This window comes from Heliangelus exortis, chromosome 20 (genome assembly GCF_036169615.1).
Source record: "Heliangelus exortis chromosome 20, bHelExo1.hap1, whole genome shotgun sequence".
Classification (NCBI taxonomy): domain Eukaryota; kingdom Metazoa; phylum Chordata; class Aves; order Apodiformes; family Trochilidae; genus Heliangelus; species Heliangelus exortis.
The window spans coordinates 6,634,605-6,648,949 of record NC_092441.1 but is presented as its reverse complement, the minus strand read 5'-3'; the positions used below and the strand labels follow the sequence as shown (position 1 = coordinate 6,648,949).

Here is a 14,345-nt window from a genome sequence, read left to right as displayed (position 1 = left end):
ACTAATACTTCTAGAAATAAACCCATTGGCTGACTAGTACAGCAGCATTGTCTGATCAACTGTTTCTCCATTCAGTGTGCTATCAACCAAGTTATTTCAAAATAAGCTAACAGATGACCTTCCAGGGACAATAATCTGAACCAGTGCCCTTCTCTGGCAACACAATGTATGGACTGCAGGACAGTGACACAATTGGTTTGATTGCCACATGGATCTTCTCCAAACCACCACCTTGCTTAACCAGGCCACAAACTCCAGGAGTGCTCTTTGCCTCTACACCTGCAAGAGGAATAGCTTCACCACGTTCAAGAGGTAAGTGGGCATGAGCCTGTTGCCAGTGTGAAAATAGCTGCTGATAGAAATAGATATAAGAGCAGACAAGGGTCATGAAAGGGATTCAGAGAGTTTTATTTCCAAAAAGGAGCAATGTAGTGTTGAAACAAAAATCACATTCAATTAGTTTTCCTCTGATTTTGAATGGCTACAAAAATATATTCTACCCAAATCCATAAAGCCAGTTAACAGTACCATAACAAAATGAACCAAAATTACTCATTCAGATACCACAATACAGCAGTCACAGGAATCTAGCATATATATTATTTAATGTATTTTTTTAAAGTAAATTTCTAAAATGTTTCCGTTAAAACTGAAATACCCACACAATTTTAAAAAATTGTACAAAAAAATAATTTTAAACCAGTTGGAGGTAACAGTGTGCGTTTATTAAAATCCTGCACCAAGGCAGTAACATTTATAATTTAAAACCCAGCCCAGTAGAAAAGAGAAATGTGCAAACATTTAAAAGTTAGATGTACTCAGAGGCTTGTGGTGCATCAGACCTGGCAATCCACTTCTGTCCTAATGCAAGGCGGGCTCCAAGAGATGTCTGTAATGAGGCACTGAAAGGGGAGGCAGAGGCAGGCATGCACATGCATGCAAGTTGCAGCTCACTGGCCTGCAATGCAGGGAGCAATGATGCCCTCTCCCCAGGGACGGTTTGCCCAATCAGTAGTGTTATGGCACTCTATCCGATGCCAGAAAGTCCATGATGAATTCTGGTCAGTCTGCTTTGGGATAAAAAGACACAAAAGCCACTTTAGAAACCAGAAATTGGAAGCTAATGAGAGCTAATGAGTTGATATACTCAAGAGATTATTGCCGTAAGCTCTGGCTACCACTCCAGCTTGCTTTAAGATAAGGTTAAGAGTTAGGCAGGAGCCTTCAAAGGATTTTTAGCTCTTCCTTTAAAGCTGATGCAGCATATTTACTCCTGTGGCTCAAGAGGCTGAAGTGCAGATCCTCATCCTGAAAATGTTGATCAGTTTTACACTATTGCAAACCATTTGAACAAGTTCAATTTTAGAAGGAAGCTTCATCCTATTTTGTTTCATTTGGCTATTTCACTAGGCCTGAAGTATCCTTAGCCTCACCTACCTCCTCCATTACTTAGTCCATGTCCTAATGGACTTCTTGCCAAATTTCTTTCTGCATAGCTCCTGCAATGACACAAGGAAAGATTCATTATTGCAATGCAGCAGCATCCCATCCACTCCCAGCTGCTGATAGAAGACCAGGATTAGGTAATGTCCAGAGGAAGTATGCACAGCAGAGCATGTCAGGCAGTCACTTATCCTTACACACCAGCAGTTACCAACCCCACCAAGCTTTCTGCATCCGCTGAAAACAGTTCCTTGCCTATACTTCCATAGCCCCTGTCACCTGAACATCAGGTATTCTAGGGAGATAAGATAAAGCCCCGCACCCATGGTGGTAGCTTAGCTCTACCGTATAGACAGAATGGGAGCAGAGGCACTGAATGTGTCCAAGTGACAGTGTCAAGCCAGGATTAAAACTCCAGAGTACCATTTTTGACCACCTAAGCCCATGTGGCCTGCCCTTAGATCAGTATGGGTTGACACAAATAGAAACCTGTATGCGAATACTCAGAGTCCTGTTCCTTTGGGATGTGGGAATGTGATCTCTCCTGCTTTTCGGAGAGAAAGAGACAAAGCATTATTCATAAAAAATGTCAAGGGACAACATGTGAAAGAGAACCTGCCTCTGAGAACTACTGCCCTTTGGTAGCCTGTGGGACACATACATGACCTGATTCCAGCTCAAAGATCCCTGCCATCACACTGGGCATCCACCTGCTTTCAACTAGAAACACCCTCCCTGGCTAGTCCCACCCATTAGGAACAGAAGTTAGTTGATACTCACCCTCTGCCACCCTCCAGAGTACTCTGGATCTCCTTCAGGACTTCTGGAAAGCAGAGGGTTAAAGCAGTAAGCCAAAGCAGAGGAGATGCTTTCAAGCAGCAGCCTAGCCACATTCCACCACCCTGCTGAACAGCCTTTTAAACCTGCCTCCCACAACAGAGGTCAGACCTTATAATATCATTGCTTCTTCCAACAGTACCAGGTTTTTACTGAACAGACTGGCATAAAGGACTTTGCAGTCATTTGCCAGAGGAAGTGTTGCCAGTCCCAGTGTACCAGAGCTCCAAAGGAACTGTCTGTTCCAGCTGTTGTTTTACACAAGTCCTATTGGAAAGTAAAGATCCTTCTCTTAATCACAGCAGAGAATGCAGCTGTGTGAAACAACCCCTGCCTGAAGGCATGACCATCTGTTCAACCCCTCACTTCAGCTGATTCATGAAAACCCAGTATTTCCATCAGTCTTGTGTAACTGCAGATGTCTTAGAACTGAGCAGAGAAACCCACAAAATTCTCAGGAGCTTTCTTTTCCCACTCAGAAAGGCAACTGTCCAATCAGTAGCAAGACTTCATCTCACTCACTTTCATCATTGAGTAAGGCATGTTCCATCAGCCTCCCAGACTTCCTTTCTAAAAGAAAAGAGTAGGGAAAAAAGCTTTTACTTAACAATATTTTCCCCTTTTCAGGAAACCCGTGCAGGTTCTGAAACCTACATTAGAACTTCGAGGGAGTGTGTGGGGGGGTACTTTCCCCTGTTAAGTACTTTTAACTTTACTGAATGCTTCACTGCTAATCCTTAAAGCATCTCACATACTGAACTGGATTTTTCAGCAATACAAGTTTGGCTAACAGAAGATCTCATCTGCAATTTCAGACCTTATCTTCCCACAGCATCTTCCTTCTAGCAGGAATTACATTCTATCTTTTCAAGGCAATTCTGCCACATTTATTCTGCATTATTAACCATACAATTTACCGCAGAGCTAGCAACTACTGTGTCCAGACAGGTCACAATGTTTCCCCCCTGTCCCACCTTACTTGCCCCTTTTAGGTAGAAAGTATCAACTGCAGCAATAGGAAAGGATGTTTCGCAGTTCACGTCACCATGCTACATTTAGGACAATTCTTTTTTTTGCTTACCATCTTCTCCATAGTCACCTGAACTCCTTCCTGATACCCTAGAAAAGGAGGCAGAAAGGAGTCACTGACTGAGGTATAAGGACACAGAATTTATATATATTCTTGGCAGGTACAAGAAGCTCCAGTTCATGCTAACTCAATGCTTTGTTGTGCAAGAATGTAGGAAGACCTTTACCCCATGGTGGTGATGCAGACATCCACAGGCACCAGAGAACATTTCTAAACTTTTGGAATAAATTTCCTATAGGATCTCCAAAAGTGTCAGATCTACTGTTATTTGCTGATAGAGGACAGGAGGAACACTGGATTTCTCTTCACAGAGCAACAGTTCAACCTCATCAGTAACACACAGCCCCTGAATTATGCAAGAGTAAGGTGTCACACATCATTAGGGAACAAGTAAAACAAGCCAGAGCACACAGTTTATGACTCTAGCTTAGGGATACCAATTCCAGTGCTTCACTATTTAATTCCATGAGCTGTACTGTAAGTAAACCATTAGGGAGAAGCTAACATTTCCTCACAGCAATCTACCTAGGAAGGCTGTTACCAAAGACTTCCAAGTTTTTTAGCTGTTTTGGTTTTGTTTTGCTTTTTAAATTTATAAAATGCAAATCTTTGTTGAAAACAGTGAAGTAGATCTCACTGCTCAGACACCACCAGCACGCAAGAGTTTACCTGGGTTTTCTTGCAGCATTCTCTGTTCCAGACTTGTTTTGCACATGGTTATTGCTTGTAATTTCTGGCATGTCCACAACGCACCGTGGCTCCACCAACCATTTGGTAGAAAGTGAAAACCTCTCGAACTCCGATGGTGAGATCAGATAGAAACCTATAGATGATTGGGAACTTATAAGCAATTCTCAAGTCCAAGAATACAGTTCCCAAACCACAAAACCAGACAGATCTAAGCATCTGCTATGTTTGGCAGAAAGGGTTTGCCTTTCTTCCCAACTAGATGAAAAATCATTGAGGAAGATACTACCCCAGTTTCCCAAGGATTGGTTGGCCTCAAGACTGAGCAATTTAAAATTATGCCAGGAGACAACTATTGTCCTGCACTGACAGAAAGATGTAAAAACTGAACTACAAGGCAGTAATACACCTTCAAACAGCCACAGGATGTTGGATCCCAGTTTTGCAATGAGTGTTGACCCACAGGCACGTATAGGAGGCACAATGTGGCCATTTCCACAGTGCCTGTTGTTTCAAGAGCCATTCTCTTGATTCCAGTCAAGAGGAGAGTGGCCAGATGGAAGCTACCTATGGGGCACTTCTGACCTGTTCGCTGAAAACCACTGCATGTATTAACAATAATGGAATAATTCACAGTTGGCAACTGGTGCTGACCAGAAAGATATAATGGACACAGAATCATAGAATGACTGGGGTTAGAAGGGACTTTGATTATCTCATTCCAATCCCTCTGCATGGGCAGAAACACCTTCCACTAGATCAGGTTGCTCGAGGCCCCATCCGACCTGGTGTTGAACACTTCCAGGCATGGGGCAGCCACAACTTCCTTGGGCATCTCACCACCCTCACAGGAAATAATTTTTTCCTACTGTCAAGCCTAAATCTCCCCTCTTGAGGTTTGAAATCATTTCCCCTTGTCCTCTTGCTATACACCTGTGTAAAAAGCCCTATCACAGCTTTCCTGTAGGCATTAGACATTTACTTAATACTCAAATATTCACAGGCCCAGTTCTAATAATCCCTACAATCCCTTTTCCATTGTTTCCAACACACAACAAAGGCAGATGGTTTGGGAGAAGCACACCTCACCCTGGCCATACTTGGTGAAGACGCAGGATGCGATGCCGCTCACATCCTCTTTGCGGATGCAAGGGTAGCGAATCTGTAACTTGAGGAAGGGCAGGGAGATGATCTGAATGTCTCCCAGGTTAGTCAGGACAGCCAGGTCATTTTCACTGTAATCATCAGTCTTGCAGCTGCCAAAGTTTGCAACTGTCACCTTTCGTACCCTACAGCCTTCAAGTGCTGTCAGCTTGAGCTTCAGTTTGGAGCTAACCTTGGGTAAAGTGAACACCTGTCAAGAGAAACCAGACACTGACATCTCTTTTCCTGCACAGAGGTAGCAGCCACACCCCAGGACATCTGCTGCTCCCTCCCTTTAACAATGTTTTCATTCACAGTGAATGCACACAGGTGTAATCTGAATCAGCCTGCCCCCCTGCTCCTGGGACCAGAGTTAATCAGCCACAGTCAGTACTGGATTCTGTTTCTGCTCCAACATCAAGCAGTTTTACTCCTCAGGCTGAAAACTGCATTTTTCTCCTAGTTATTTAAAAATCCCTTCATATTTGGCTACAAATTATTACAGGAAAAGAACAGGCCTTACACCAACTCTATGCTCTTCTACATAAAAAAGCTAGGGCCAGCCTACAGCAAGACATTTCAGATCTTTTCTGCTGACTGGTTAGTGTGCAAAACAGACTTTTAGTTGCTCCATAGAAATGCCTACCAATTCCTGCCTCTGTACTAACCACAGTAAAAGCTCTTTTCAAAAAGCTTTAAAACCAGCCTTGTCCAAGGAGTAATATGGGAATAAAATTTCTATGTTCAGCACATGCATCACTATACTCAACTCCCAATTTATCAGCACACCCAATAGACAGACTGCACCAAACAGAAATGCTGTCCCAGGGCTGTTATTGAGGTAGAGAACAATAAGCACTCTCAAGAGTTACCCTTCCACTGAGCCAAACTCAATGCTTTAGCAGATTTTAAGTGCAGTCCATATGTACCTTTGGGGTAATACTTACTTTAAATTGCTCTTCAGACACAACAAGCAGTTGATGGCTGCCTTGCATATCAGGACTCTTAGAAAGGTCATGTGCTACTTCTAGAGGTTCTGGTAGGGGAGTGCTGCGTCCATCCAAGACAAGTATACCCACAACAGGAGCCCTGTGCATCAGCTGAATCTCTTTGGCTAGACAAGCAAGATAAGGAGGAAAATCAAACAAAAACCAAACAGGAGCCTGATTTAATCAGGGGTGCCATGTTAGAACCTCACTCACATTCACTTAGACCTGCACAACATGCCAATAGAAACACTGCCTAAAAAGATTCAGTAGTTAAAGGGTATTTGGACAGAACTGCTTCCTGTTAAACAGTAACTATTATTACATAAAGATAGCAGGTCCAGCTGACAGAATAAGGTACATGTACACTGAGGATTAATGGTAAATTTAAATGACAGCTGATACAAATTTAAATTTCTGAAATAACTAGAAAATGAGGCTCAGGCATCTCAAGAAATGCTGGAGCTCACTCTTCAGTTCAGTTGCTGCACTGAATGTTGATTAGCTCCAACACTGCTACATTTAGCTCCTCTCTCACTGAAAAACAGCAGTAGTTGAGCTTTATTCTTCTGTATGTAGCTCTCTGTTATACAAGTGATAACTCAGCTCCATTAGGACCTTACTTTCACAAGACATACTTACCCTGCTCTGCCCTGACAGGTTCATCCATCCTCCTCTCTGCTGGAGGAACACGTAAACAGAAGGCATAAACTGTACCTCCATTGGTGCCTGCCCACAAGGATGGGCAGTGGCGGGAGCCTGGAGCAAGAAAAAGGCTCATGAGCAAGGCACCATACCTGTGACATCTCTAGACAACTGCTTTCCATTAGCTAGATACATTCTCCCTCTGTTTACATCCTAAGTATATTTATTCTAGGGCAGGCTTGCCAGGCAAACTAGAGATTCTTAGAATTTTTCCCAACACTCATCCATCAGCAGCCCTGATAATGACACAGTGAACACAGTGCAGTCACCACAACTGCTGTGTCGAGTTTTTACATATCTGTATCACATATGAGCAAAGTAAACTTATGCATAATATGGGTTTGGGCTCTGATGCAGAGCCAGCTACATCTTACACCAAAATTAGGAGGCTCTGCTGAGGAAAGGGGTGAATTTTAAAGTAAAAAGACAAGGAAAGCATCATACTCAAAAGGTCAGGTGTCATCCCAACACATTTGAAAATGATACAGCCTGCATGAATCTGAAGATGAACTTCTACTTGACCTTGGATTAGCCAGCAGCCAAATAGCTAAATAACAATTCTGCATGACAACATATGCTCTTGTTCTATATTAGTTTTTCAGCATTGCACAAAAGTAGGACACAGGAGGTGCTGAATTTTCCTGGCAGCACATCCTAATACATTCCTTGGCAGAAAGAGGAAAAACCCATTCAGAAGAAAGAAGAGATGCTTTTTCTACTCACTGTCTCTCAAGAAGGTATCAGCAAAATATAAGGTGCGCACAAAGCCAGTGAAAGAGTCTTCTGCAGACCGGGCTTCAATTTTCCTCTGGACTGGAGCCAGTTCCATTTCCTGCAGTGCATCTTGGTCAAATTTAGCATTTGCTTCTCGCACCTTTAAAGACGAGGAGATATTGTCAGTCAGGCAAAGATATATGGGAGGAAGAGAGATTAAGAGTGTCAGTAACAGAAAGTGAAAGCCCTACTGTACCAGTGAACAGGTGTATTCTGAATCATATGCTCAACTACAGACAATGTATTTTTTCTTAAAATGTGACTATTTTTATCTAACAGATAGTAGCATTAGAAGTTACCATTTTTGCCCTTATACCAATAGCTACTGAAACCATGGCAAGACATCAGACCACCTCCTCCTGTGGTCTAATCAGGACTCTCCATGCTCCAGGCTGTAAACAGACAGGACCCCAAAAACGCTGACCCCTCACCTCTGAGGTATTTCCACTACCTCCTCGTCGCTTCCTACTGGACACTCTGCTTCTTCTGATCCTCCTGAATGACTGACGGAGGGACTTCTTCAGGGATTTCACCCGAGACAGTGGGCCTTCCAAGGCCAATTGGTCACTGGGATGAAGCGTACATCTGAAAGGAGACAATAGCCACGTGGTCACTCTCTACTTGGTGACAATCAGTCCCAGCAGTCCAACAGGACATACACAAAAATCATCCCACACTTAATATTCGTTAATATCTTCAAGGACAGAGTCCAGTGAGGCACAGCGTCCAGCGAGGCACAGCTACTTGAGAAATGCCTTATCATGACTCTCCTAGTTAGCAATTCCAGGCCATCCTTAACAGGGGATTAACACAGACCTCCTAGAAAGGAGATACTTACTTGACAAACACCAGTCGTTTCTGCTGGTGGTCAAAAAGCCCAAAACCATGACTGGTACCAAAGGCCACAAGCTTCCACTCAGAGTGAAGAGCCAGCGAGGTAACCACAGCTGGTGGCTGACACTGGACAAGGACAAAAGGCTGAAACCCAGCTTCAAATCGAACAGGGCCATCTCGAGTCTTTAGTTTCTCATGACCTTTCCATCTATAGCCCTCTTGGTCCTGCAGAAGATCTGCTTCAGCATGGTCTACAACATGTTCTGCATCTTCATCATTCAGTTCCATCACCAGTACCTGCAAGGAACAGGATAAACTTTCATACACCTTTTACAATGCAAGCAGTCCACCAAGCTGCAAGACTTCTCGGCAGCTGCAAAACTATAGCATTTCTCAGAGCAGGTAAATAACAGTAGAAAAAGTCTAAAATACAGATAAGAGAAAGCAGAGAACAACATTTCCAAAAAATGGATCAATTTGACTACAGAAATGAGTATTTCAAATTTTAATGCATCTCCAAGTTGCACTGTGACAATCTACACTAAACCCAAAGTTTACAATGACTGTTCATATTTCAATACCTGTCCTGCTGTACCAGCTACAGTCAGGTATCCACTGTATTTACACAGGTAGATCTTCTGGATCCCAAGTCTAGGATCATCACTGTAAGGGTCAAAGGTACCAACCTAGGCAAGAAAACACAGTAGCTGGTCTTTGCAGATGCAGTAACTGGGACAACAATCAAAACTCTTCAGTTTTTCAGAAAGCTTCTACAAACAATACCTATCTTACCTTGCGAAGTGGAGGCCATTCATCCTCCCCCAGGGTGTTCATATTGTCATTGGGATCAGCATCTGTGAGAAATACTCTCACTGTGCTTAGCTTATACAGGAGATGTAAGCAGACACCAGATGCATCCCAAAACCTCACAGTGCCATCCTCATGTCTGTATGGGGGAGGGATAAAGAAACAGATCATGCAGAAAAACAGCAAATCACCCAGATGACAGTGATAAAAGGGAAAACACTAAACCACAGTGTTTACTAAGCTCTGAGCCATGGCAACTTAGAAAAACATTTTGGAGGGGAGGCTTTTTTTTTTTTTTCAGGTTGTGTTTTTTAAATTCCATTTGTTTTCAATGATCTGTCAGTGTGCAATTCAAGATTACTCCAAAAGTCATCGAAAAAGAAAAAAAGCTTAGCATATACAAACTCATCCTGATAAAAATACTATTACTGGAAGGGGGTGAGAGAGGAAATCAAGCTGTAATCTTAGTTCTCCAGGTAAAAACTCTCAACATTCTTCCAGCATAAGACTAAGAGCTTCTAAAATCTTGCTGCATCAAGAATGGACAAGAATTGAGTCTTAAGAACAGCCCAGAGAAATTCTCAAAACCACTTTAAAAAGAAAATTATGCATTTTTATGCAATGGGACAATCTCTTGCTAGCTACTTCCACTGCTTAGCTGGATCTCTTCATGCTGATCAAAGCAGACTGGAGTCAAATCTATTTTTTTGAGATTCAGAACAGTGCAAGGTAAGGAAAAAAATGCTTCAAAAGCCGCAAGATTAAGCTCCACTTTTAGACTGGTCTCTTTGAACCAGACTGCAGGCACCATTACTGCCTGCTTTTCTACACTGATGATTGTTTGGTTTTGGTTTTGTTTTTTGGGAGGAGTAGATAACACATCAGAACTACAAATAGGCCAACTGTATAGGTTATTTGTGGACATCACAACCTGCTTGCTCAGAAGCAGTAGGAACAGTTACCTTTACAAAGCTAGCAGCCCAGCTTTGAGAATCTATGTTGCAAAATTGCAGCCTTCTTCCAACAAGAGGAAGAGACTTTAATCTCATGGGAAAGCCTTAGTTAGTTCATAAGAAGAGAAACTGGAAAGGGCTCCTTGATGGTTATCAGTTAAGTACATACCCTGTTAGAAGCAAGTCCCTCTGCGGAGGATCGGGAGCTATATTGGTGCCACCATCAATCGGCCATGGCTACAAATACATTAAGGGAAGACTGTGACTTCCTAGGCATTGACAGTGTGAAGAGAATATGCAGTCAGCAGGAGAGCATGAACTTCAGTGCAAGTGGCAGTGAAACAGTCCATGCTGTTAGCTTTTGTTTGGGTTAGATGTTCTTGTTCTGACACCATCTGTGCTTTTTAGAAGATATTCTACACATTTCCTCAAGAAGCTGTGCCTCAAACTCCATGCTTCTAACTGAGAAGTTCATAACCACTGACAGCTGGGAACACTCAGACTCCCCTTCTAGCTTGTCAAAGCACAGCAAAAAATATATTACATTTTAATCCCCCAGTGCAAGTCTGTATTGGTAGTGCTCTGGGAAAAAGCCTCTCTCAACACCGTTAAGAGGCAGGACAAGGTCTGTTGGGATTCATCCCTCCCCACACGGTCAGCAGCACAGACCACCCACATTCTGAGCAGACATTTCTGAAATGCATGGGAGGACATGTACATTTAAAGCTGCCATACCATACTTGAGTAGTGAATGTTCTGCTTGCTCCCAGCACTGATTATCCTCTCCCAGAGTTTCAGCGGGATGTTGGAGACATGGTGTGAGCACGTGATGGCTGAGCAATGGAGAGAAGCCAGGTATGGAGGATGGACTGCTGGCCAGCCTGCAGTTTTCAAGTCTATAACTACCAGCTCTTCTTCTGCCAGCACCACCATAGCAGAAGGATCATCAAAATCTGCAGAAACAAGATTCATTGAGGCTGACAGAAATGACCATCCAGGGTTAATAGAAACAAGCTTTCTGCAAGGCTTATTTGAAAGTTGTTATCACAGAGCTCTACACAAACATTTTTTGTTGGCAAAACCTCTAAATGCTTCTGGGTTAACTGAGTCTGTTGAGGCACTAATATTAATAGTTTTCAAGATACTAACAGATAAACTGCAAATTCATGTTTCTTCACACCATTTCTGAGCCTATAACTTTTTATAGATTCCACTGCAGAATAAAAAAACTTGCTAATAGCATACTTGGCTAAATAAGATCGGTTCATATTTACCAGCACTCACAGGGCTTTCTCTACAGCTAATTAACAACGTGGGGTGGACAGACATATATATACACCCCAGCAGTGACCCATTTAGTACTGTGTTAGGCCCACAGTCCATTGAGGCTAAGCTGCTTAGACATAGTAATGCCTTGGGTCCTGTAGAATGATTCTCTGTTTGAACTGACAAGTATTTACAATTCAGCTCTCTTTCATTTCATTTTTCCCTGCTTCTCATCCACTGTGACATAATCCTTGGACTTTTTTTTTAAAGAGTGCATACATCAGGCAAAATATTCATACCTGTATTAGACAAGATTACATACAAAATCTGTTAATTGAACTTCATAGATGACAAGTGCAAATCAAGAATTGAAGAGTTTTCATTGTAACTAGAATTAAAGTGAAAAAGAATCTAGTCTATAAGGGCAGTATTGCAGTAATGTTTGCAAGGCAGCCACAATAACAACTGGTGGGGAAAACCAAAACCACAAATCAGTTCATGCAATTAACACAGATACAGAAACCCAAGTGAATGCAGAGCTGTAATGTGTCACACTGGAGGGGTGATAAACAGTGAGCCACAAGCAAACCAGCAGCTTTTCACTGACCTCCCCTACTAACCTCTTACCTTCCTTTAGTTTTTCATTACCTGGAATATACTTGGAAGAAAGCATGTCTGTGAGCAAGCACATACCAACACTGTTCACTCAGCAAAATTAACTTCAAGTAATTAGTACTTGGCATCACTCTAGCTAGACACCCCAAGTTTCACCTCTGACTAGCCACAGCCCTAACACACCACTAAATCACTTTCTTCATGAAAGGATATTTTGTGTTCAGTTTTACTTTATTATGTGCTGTCACTTGCAGCTACCCACAGGGCTTCTAAACAGAATAAATGTTATACCTGTGCTACATTATAAGATGAGCCTGATCATTCTGACTGCTGCTGCCAACAGTAGCCAAACAGATTCTTTTTTAATTTTTTCCCTGCAAAAGCACACATCTGAGCTCATTGTTTATAGCAAGTATCTATTTTAAGTTGCTGAAGTAGCAAGCACACTAGAATTTGTTATGACTGCCACACACTCATCCACCTGCTAATAATAAAATAAAGAAAACAGGAAAGACTAGCCTTTAAAAAAGTTTCCACAGCATATTCAGAGTAGTGGAAAGTCACCAGCTACCACCTTATGCTGCAGTACATAAGCTTTGTGCTTACTAAATTAAGTGTCCTTGGAATACAATTAATACCTTCGTATTGCCATTCCAAGGAAGACTGCTTAAGGGCAAACAAGGCAAGCTACATGGATCCACTAGGCTTATGCAATCAGCCACAAGGAAGCTTGTCAACCACAGAAACCTCATTTTATTGTGGAAAAAGAAAACAAAACACACAAACAAAACCAAAATCCAAAACACCAAAAAACCCCACTTCCTCATCTAGGTGTAACAGCTTCAACTTCCTATAGCAGCTGCTGTCTGTACCCACTAGAAGTCATGTTAACCTGTTAAGTTCAGTTGGTCCATGCTAAAGGATTTCTAATCACATCCAGGAATTAAGTAGCCAGCCACTTATTTAAAAAACACAGATTTCATTCATCTTTAAGACTTTTGTTCCATCACCTAGAATCTCAGCTCTGAGACCTTTACAGAAAGTAAAAGGGTCTAGTTTCTTCAATGATATAAGCTAAACAGTACTTCAGGTTTAATGGCATTGTTAAGCTTGAAGTTTTAGCCCTATAGGTTCTGCACATTTGGAAGATGCTTATAAATATCAGTATTGTGTAGGGACAAATAAACATACAAATACAAAACAAAAAACAAACATACACAAACCCTTCTTGTCAGTCACACTGTCCATCTTGTTACTGGTTTTTCAGTGACTTGAAAGGGTCTGCTAAGGTTTGGGGAAAGTCAGGGGGGAAATCTGAAAGCTGCTTCATTTTGCCTGCTTTCCTAAGACAATCACACCCAGGGTCTGTGATCTGCTTTGTACAAGAGGCCAGAGGGAGCCAACTTGCATCTGTGTATTTGAATGCCCACACCTGCACAGTGTGCAGTTGAGAGCTGTCACCACCTCCACTGGTAGAACACAAGACAAACAGGCTTGGAAATTAGTCTACTAGGTAAACCAGACAACAGAAAGCCCAGGAAGATTTAGCAACAGAAAATTTACCTACAAATTCCTAAAAAGCATGTAGAGGTCTGCATTTTGGTCTGACCCAACTTCCATCTGTGGAGCTTGAAACAGCACTTCATACTCAGTTACTTCAAGTTAACCAGAAGCAAGAACTACACCAGCATCAGACAAACAGTTCTTGGCAAAAATTCTTTACAATCCCATGACAAGGAATAGTATTATGGCTACTGTAGAATTAAGGACAACACAGCTCTTCGATAGAAGCAAAAATCTGATAAATTTTAGAATTGTTTACATTCACGTTCACCAGCAGTAAGTTGTCTGTATACTGACCCTCAGTTGTGTGTCATCTTTTACTGATTTATTACCCAGAGCCCCAGTCATAAACCCAAGTAGTAATTAAAAGAAACACTGTTTCTGTGGGAGTAAATTCTGTTTTTAATTATTGCCTCCTCTGAAGTGCTATTTCCAAACAGCAACATTCAGATCCTCATTTCATGACCTGGTTATATCCCGTGTCCAGCTTACACAGACTTGAGCTTGCAAGATCTTCTCATGAATGGAATAGCTTAAATTTTTTGCAGAACACATAGCATTTGTAACCAACCACTGTTTCTACAACTATTGTACACTTCACTTTTAAATGGCAAATTTCTTATGGTTGGACTCAATCTTGAG

General features: G+C 42.0%; 1 protein-coding gene across 8 annotated transcripts in view; it reads right to left on the bottom strand.

Annotated features, from left to right (window-relative positions):
• Positions 1-387: 387 nt before the first annotated feature.
• The window catches only part of LLGL2 (LLGL scribble cell polarity complex component 2), a 33,724-nt gene continuing 19,766 nt past the window's right edge, over positions 388-14,345 (bottom strand). For 2 of the 8 annotated variants that reach the window (XM_071764543.1, XM_071764535.1), the window contains exons 11-27: positions 10,995-11,212; positions 10,429-10,496; positions 9,292-9,445; positions 9,081-9,185; positions 8,504-8,796; positions 8,097-8,250; positions 7,615-7,765; positions 6,829-6,945; positions 6,148-6,314; positions 5,147-5,411; positions 4,040-4,193; positions 3,362-3,399; positions 2,803-2,850; positions 2,224-2,266; positions 1,933-1,987; positions 1,438-1,499; positions 939-1,070 (exon numbers count right to left, since the gene is read on the bottom strand). In XM_071764543.1, the coding sequence (XP_071620644.1) occupies positions 1,446-1,499; positions 1,933-1,987; positions 2,224-2,266; positions 2,803-2,850; positions 3,362-3,399; positions 4,040-4,193; positions 5,147-5,411; positions 6,148-6,314; positions 6,829-6,945; positions 7,615-7,765; positions 8,097-8,250; positions 8,504-8,796; positions 9,081-9,185; positions 9,292-9,445; positions 10,429-10,496; positions 10,995-11,212 (2,084 nt within the window). In that variant the 3' untranslated portion in view covers positions 939-1,070; positions 1,438-1,445. Of the gene's footprint in view, positions 1,071-1,437; positions 1,500-1,932; positions 1,991-2,223; positions 2,267-2,802; positions 2,851-3,361; positions 3,400-4,039; positions 4,194-5,146; positions 5,412-6,147; positions 6,315-6,828; positions 6,946-7,614; positions 7,766-8,096; positions 8,251-8,503; positions 8,797-9,080; positions 9,186-9,291; positions 9,446-10,428; positions 10,497-10,994; positions 11,213-14,345 lie in introns of all 8 variants that reach the window. The other 6 variants (XM_071764540.1, XM_071764536.1, XM_071764542.1 and 3 more) reach the window with 4 other exon arrangements.